Raw genomic sequence first — 7,728 nt, forward strand, 5'->3', positions numbered from 1 at the left:
AGAGCAGGTGCACCCAGGCTCAGAACTGCCTGCGAGGAAGAGGTAAGTGTGACAATGCTCTTCATTGATTAAGGATTCCAATTCCTCGATTTTGCTTTCCAGACATCTAGCATTGGTGAACAGGCTCTTTAAACCATTGCTGCATTTACCAGCCAAATCCTTTTATTTTTCAGTACAAATAGTACTGCTCACTCCAATGTTTGTGTGTAAAATGGGAAACTCCTAATATTCATCTATAACCTTCCCCTGAACTATCCCAAATCCACCCTTCACTAGTGACTGACCTCTGTCTGACTTTTTTGACACCCCTTTTGACATACCCCTCTCTATCCTAAATTAAATATCCCTCCACCATTCCCCTAAATCTTTCCCCTAGCACAGCAGACCTCCTTCCATTTACATGCAAACCATCTCTGGCAGACAGGTTGTACCCCAATGAAAAGTCAGCCCAGTGCTCTATGAACCCAAACCCTTCCCTTCTACATCAGGACTTAAGCCATGCTACAAATACAAATACAAATACAACAACGTTTATCCTTACCTTGAAGCTGAATGCAGCTAAGAAATAAGTAATAACTATAAGTGGGCTGTTTGTATATATCTAATAAAAAATGTAATACTATTTAATTTAATAAAAAATGAATAAAAGTATTTATATGTAAATGTAATTTCATTTTATTTTTTAAAATCCTTATTAAATGATACTTGGTGATCCTTCAATGAATGTCCTTGTTCATGCGCTGTTATAATGTGACAATGGTTTGCCCTTGTCTCCCAATTGCTCCCCGGCTTGTCACCATGTACTTCTGGTGGAGGCTATAAGCAGATGTATTGAAGCTCATTGCACAATCTACCATGAAGCAAATGCTATAGCAAGGTAAGAAATGACAGCAATGAGGCTTCATGAGATCAACAGAACCGAGATACAACAATGGTAACTTTTATGGGAGACGTCGATGTGGGAATATGGGGTCGATGGGGTAGGTAGGTGGGAAGGCTGTGTATGGGGTAGGTAGGTGTGAAAGCTGTGTATGGGGTAGGTAGGTGGGAAGGCTGTGTATGGGGTAGGTAGGTGGGAAGGCTGTGTATGGGGTAGGTAGGTGGGAATCTAGAGTTGCCACCACTGGGTCTGCCACCTGCACATCTTCACATAACTTTGCAAACATGTTGGGGTGCTCTAACCCAGGGCTGGCCTTCCTTTTCTGGGGCCCCTACCACTCCCTCTAGTTACATTAACCCAACTCCCTACATGCACATCCTGACTAACTTCTCCACCCTCCACATCTAAGCCAATACCTGCCTGCTCAGTGAGTAGGAGACCCCTCTCAAGGTGATCCAGTGTTGCAACGCACTCCTCCAGCTCTCAATGCTTGCCCACTATACATTGATTATGGTAGTTGTGTTGTCAATCTAGGCTGGTTTTGTAGTTTTCAGCCAATCACTAGAAAGGCAGATAATGTTGTTTGAGATTTGAGTTCATTGCGTTAGGACAGAAGATTTCTAGCAAGATCAAGAGGAACTTTTCTGTACTTGTAATAAACTGTAATATATTACATTGTTTGGAGAGTTTTGATATCTGTTAACTTTGTTTGAATAGAAGGAATGTAACATTCAATGTTAAACACTAGGAGGTGCTGCAACATACCAAAGGATAATAATAATTCTTTTTTTGTTTTTTTGTTTTTGGAGTAGCTGGAGGATTTATTGTGTTTTTTTTGTTTTGCTTTTAATATTCAATGTAGCTGCCAGTGAACACCAGTCCTGTGTCCTGTTTCCAGATGCCAAGCACTTTCAATTTGTACAGAAATAATATATTGGGGATAATAAAAATGATTATATGCACTAACATACAAATACAAATACAAATACAACAACGTTTATCCTTACCTTGAAGCTGAATGCAGCTAAGAAATAAGTAATAACTATAAGTGGGCTGTTTGTATTTATCTAATAAAAAATGTATAAAATATAATGTAATAAAAAAATGAATAAAAGTATTTATATGTTAATGTAATTTCATTTTATTTTTTAAAATCCTTAATAAATGACACTTGTTGATCCTTCAATGAATGTCCTTGTTCATGCGCTGTTATGATGTGACAATGGTTTGCCCTTGTCTCCCAATTGCTCCCCGACTTGTCACCATGTACTTCTGGTTGGAGGCTATAGGCAGATGTGTTGAAGCTCATTGCACATTCTACCATGAAGCAAATGCTATAGCAAGGTAAGAAATGACAGCAATGAGGCTTTATGAGATCAACAGAACCGAGATACAAAAATGGTAACTTTTATGGGAGATGCCGATGTGGGAATACTCCGACAATTGCATTTTATAAGCAATGTTCTATCTGCACACAGTGCTCTGCCCGTGCTGATTGGAAAGAAGGCTCTATAATATTATCCAACATTTCATACCTACCTAGTACATCAGACCTGACTAATAAAGAAGTATAATATGTACTACTAATACATTTCATTTTTAGGTAACAACATTTTTATATATCGTTCACCAATTCTTAGATGTACTGGCTGTACCATTTCTTCTCCTTTACCTTGATCTCATAATCCTGCAAATAACACTTTCTGTACATGGGAACACTAACTTCTCCACTATATCCATCATTGTCACCAAGGCTGGATTTCCAACTTGCCTTTGTTAATCTCTATTAGAATATATAGATATTCAAAGTATTATTAGTTTACACAAAGTCAGATCAGAGGAAGTGGCAAAGTCAATGTGGGGTTTAAAGTTTTATTAATATTTAATATTATTAATAAACTGGATTTATATAGCACCAACATATAACACAGCACTGTACATTAAATAGGGGTTGCAAAAAACAGACAGATACAGACTGACACAGGAGGAGGAGAGGACCCTGGCCAGAAGAGCTTACAGTGTAGGAGGTGGGGAAGTATCACACAATAGTAAGGGAGATATGTAGTGGTGGGTAAGTAGTGAGGGTTTAGGAGACATAAGAAGACGGGTAGGTGAGATTGAAGCGTTGGGTTTTGAGCACTCTTTTGAATGAGCAGAAGGAGGGAGCAGAGAGAGCGGCTAGGGGAGTATTTTATTACCAGGTCATAAAGGTAAGTGGCACAAGAACTGTGAAGGGATTTGATGCTAAGGTGAAATGGAAGCCAATGAGGAGAACTACAAGAGAGGCAGCAGAAGAGGAGAGGTGGGAAAGCTGTGTATGGGGTAGGTAGGTGGGAAAGCTGTGTATGGGGTAGGTAGGTGCAAAGGCTGTGTATGGGGTAGGTAGGTAGGAAGGCTGTGTATGAGGTAGGAAGGTGGAAAGGCTGTGCATGGGGTAGGTAGGTCCCCTTATACGTCTCTTCTCAAGGGAGAATAGATTCAGTTCAGCTAATCTCTCCTCATAGCTGAGCTCCTCCATTCCTTTTATTAGTTAATAATAATACCGCAATCTATGAACATCAATGGGACAATTTGTGCTGGCTAAATGTTACTGAAGAATATATGTGAGATTTATCAGTAATGAAAGTTGGCTTCCCATCAATAACAGAGAACAATTATGATTCATATGTTTGACAATACCTGATTGTACCAGCAGGGGGCCCTGCAAGAGAAATTTGTACCTGAAGATCAACTATGGTTGGCGGTCTAAAGTTTTGACTTGGAGGAGTCTTTACCAAAACACACAAAATAACTTAATTGGATATTACGCTGCAGTGCATCACTCTGAACAGATGGTATTATTCTATGTGCAGACACAGAGAGAACATCTTTTAATGAGGCTCTATGTGTCACACACAAACCTCATATTCACCTTCGTAATGAGAATCATCAGAGAAATCCTGCTGACATAGAATTCAGTTCATCATAGAAAAATCGAAGTTTATGATCCAAAGCATGCAGAGTTTATTGATTCGGTCCAATAAATGCTTGATGTTTTCTTGATGATAATATAGCCGGTTGTAACCTGTAGAATATTCATACTTCTTCAGATCTGGCCATTTTGTTTAGCGGTTCATCATATTAAATAGTAAGGCAGGATGAAAAAAGACATAAGTCCACCAAGTACAACCACTATGGAAATAAACATATCCCAGATAGAAAACCCTATAGGACATAGTTGATCCAGAGGAAGGCAAAAAAACCCTGCTACAATTTGCTCCAACAGGGGAAAATGAGGCAATCAGATGTTCCCTGGATCAAGGGTCTGTTATCTTTACATTAAAGCTTTATTGATTCTCCCTATACAAGAACATTAGCAAATGAAACTGGGTTCAGCTGGATGTTAATTGTGCACCTGGGAGCTGCACCATGGTGGAAATGTTCTAATGACCTCGCTCACCACAGGCCTGAAATGGCCCTACACCTCCTGAAATAACTTTATACAGATGAGAAATTGCAAGAAGTGGATTTCAGGAGGGGTCAACTATCTCATGTAAACGTGAAATATAAGTATAAGTGCTATTATGTTATATTGAATCCTCCAGATGTAAAAAAAAATAACTATCCAATTTAGATCCATTTGCTGAATTTTGATGTCTACTTGTTACCATCAACAGTATTTTTGATCTTAATCGTACTCTGAGGAAGCCTAAGGGCGGGACGCGTTGGGACCTTGGGAGATCCTGATAGTGCTAATATTCGTGTGACATTGTATACGGTATAAGAAAAGCAACCCTTTCTTGTTTTGTTTGGTTAGCTCATCTTTTTGATTGTATTTAGTTTAGTAGGGATATGTTATCTATAAAGCTACAAAAATCACTTAATAAAATTCATCTGAAGGGGGTGGGGTCTGTCACTAGGGGGTGGGGTCTGTCACTGGATGTGGGGTCTGTTGCTGGAGGTGTGGCCTGTCATTGGGGGCTGGGTCTTTTATTGAAGCTGTCACTACACAAGGAGGCCTCTCACTGGATTGGGAGACTGTCACTAGGGGGTGGGGTCTGTCAATGAAGGTGGGGTCTGTTGCTGGAGGTGGGCCCTGTCATTGTGGACGGGGTCTTTTATTGAAGCTGTAACTAAACAAGGAGACTAAACTGGAGGAGTTGGGAGACTGTCACCAGGCAAAGCGGGGTCTTTTATAATAAAATTCATCTGAAGGGGGTGGGGTCTGTCACTAGGGGGTGGGGTCTGTCACTGGATGTGGGGTCTGTTGCTGGAGGTGTGGCCTGTCATTGGGGGCTGGGTCTTTTATTGAAGCTGTCACTACACAAGGAGGCCTCTCACTGGATTGGGAGACTGTCACTAGGGGGTGGGGTCTGTCAATGAAGGTGGGGTCTGTTGCTGGAGGTGGGCCCTGTCATTGTGGACGGGGTCTTTTATTGAAGCTGTAACTAAACAAGGAGACTAAACTGGAGGAGTTGGGAGACTGTCACCAGGCAAAGCGGGGTCTTTTATTGTTGGGGGAGTTTGAACTAAGATGGAAGTCTACACTGGGGGTGGGGGATGCACTGAGGGGGAGTCTGTTATAGGGTCCAGCCATGGGGGTGTTGTCTACACTGAAGTGTGGTCTTCACTGCGGAAGGTCTATCACAAAGGGAATCAGTTTATCACCGAGGGTGGTCCCTATGACAAAGGGGTTCTGTCACTGAGAGATGGAGTCCATCTCGCCACATTGTGGCCCATAGGTCTTCCTCTTGCTGAGTTAGAAGAAGCATGCAGTAAGCAGGGTGCTGGATTTATTGGGCCTGATTTATTAGAGCTCTCCAAGGCTGGAGGGAATACACTTTTATCAGTGAACCTAGGTGATCCAGCAAACCTGGAATGGATCTGGTCCAGGAAATAGCAAATAACTTTGAAGAAATCCTTTCCAGGTTTGCTGGATCACCCAGGTTCACTGATATTCTCTCCAGCCTTGGAGAGCTTTAATAAATCAGGCCCATTGTCTCTACACTCGTCACAGGACACAGCGAATGGCAAAGAACTAAATCTAAGCACGACAGCCATTTAGAGATTAGCAATGGCAGCCTCCATTATACTCTCATGACAGTTTATACTTCACACTTTATACTTGAACCTAAATATCAGCATATATGTAAAAAAACATAATTCTTATCAGGGTGAATTTCCCCATTTCTCTCACTGACTTATGTAAAAAAGGGAACGGGGCACCAGCACCAGCCTTGCATCTCAAATATATTAAATAAGTGTATAGGCTTAGGATTTTGAACTATCATATTATACCATTGTTTATTATGCATCCCAAATGATTTATTAATATATATACCATTTCTCTGTCTGAGTTTGTTCTCATATTTAATATCTAATATTTAGGTGCTTCTTTGCATCTGGGTATACACAATTTATGGTATTCAATGATGTATTGGGTATTTGTGTTATGATTATTATTCTAAATTATCTGTTTTCATTATCTGTGTACAGTATGCGTTCCACTCTCCCCAGAAGAAGAATTACAGCGAAACGCGTCAGTAAGCAGAGAAAAACTTTTTTGCATTATGTCTATATTGAGATAAGATTGCATGCATTGGTTTTGTATTCTTGTTATCATGCTTAGTTGAGCTCTGTATAGTCTAAAAACTTTCAATACAAAATCTTTTAAACTACCGTTCTTTTGTTTCTTCCTTCTTTATATGTTATTTACACATAAGGCTTGGCAACTTAGTATTTTACATTATTTATGCTTTTTGGGCTACTACTCTTTTTACATTACTTTATAAAAAATCTGACAAAAGCTCCACCCCAGGGGTGTAAAAACTCTGGCCCACAGGCCAAATCTGGCCCTCACTGTCTTTTTTTGGCCCCCGAAGGAAATCCAAAAATGAACTACATCTGGCCCGCCTGCCCGTGTTACCACCTCACATCATCAATTTCAATACATGCAATACCTAGACATTATTCCTGTACACCCATCATGTGACACAAAGCCTAGGCAATGATCACATGGTGCCTGACTACCAGGGGCATTGTGTTTGTTCCAATCCATTAGAGACTGCATAGTGTAATATTTAGTGTCAGACAAACTTGTCATGTGAGAGGATGAACACACAGCCTGCATAGATTGATAGAAAATAGTCTTTTCAACCCCAAAGTGTGTGTAGAGGGGTTTGTTTTATGAAGAAGTAAACTTCCTCATTTTTTCAAGTTTGGCCCCCGACTTTGTCTAAGTTTTTAGTTTCGGCCCTCTTTGTATTTGAGTTTGACACCCCTGCTCTACCCCATTTATGAAAGTTTTGGATTTCCATATGCTTAACCTTTGTTACTTTGATACTACAAGTATTGTTTTATATGAAGCACAATACTAAAAGAAAACGGTATATAGATATAGTACTAGCAAAGTAACCAGTGAATGTTCAGTGCAGCTACAATCACACCTGTGTCATTCAGCTTCATGGTGAGGCTGTAATCAGATCCCACAAAAAACTCCCTCGGCCCATATTATGCTCCTTTGCTGCTGACGCCACTGACCTTATTCCAGAGACAGAGAAATGTTCTGCTGCTGCTGTGTACAGAATACTCCGCTGTTCCAGGAACTACAAACTGTGCGGGACAGGTAAGTTATGTATTGTGGTTACTTTCCATTATTAATATTATTATTAAACAGGACTGATATAGCGCCAACATATTACGCAGCGCTGTACATTAAATAGGGGTTGCAAAAGATACAGACAATGACACAGGAGTAGAGGACCCTGACCAGAAGAGCTTACAATCTAGGAGATGGGGAAGTAACACACAATAGGAGGGGGAATATTTTATTTTATTTTTAAATGAATGCTGTTCCTGATACCCCACCC

At 40.4% G+C, this 7,728-nt stretch overlaps 1 protein-coding gene across 1 annotated transcript in view; it reads left to right on the forward strand.

Annotated features, from left to right (window-relative positions):
- METTL9 (methyltransferase 9, His-X-His N1(pi)-histidine) overlaps positions 1-6,538 on the forward strand; it is a 34,566-nt gene extending 28,028 nt beyond the window's left edge. Inside the window, exon 5 of the mRNA XM_072418940.1 lies at positions 6,356-6,538. Coding sequence (XP_072275041.1) covers positions 6,356-6,447 — 92 coding nt within the window. The 3' untranslated portion in view covers positions 6,448-6,538. The remainder of the gene's footprint in view (positions 1-6,355) is intronic.
- Positions 6,539-7,728: the final 1,190 nt, after the last annotated feature.

This window comes from Pyxicephalus adspersus, chromosome 7 (assembly GCF_032062135.1).
Source record: "Pyxicephalus adspersus chromosome 7, UCB_Pads_2.0, whole genome shotgun sequence".
NCBI lineage: Eukaryota > Metazoa > Chordata > Amphibia > Anura > Pyxicephalidae > Pyxicephalus > Pyxicephalus adspersus.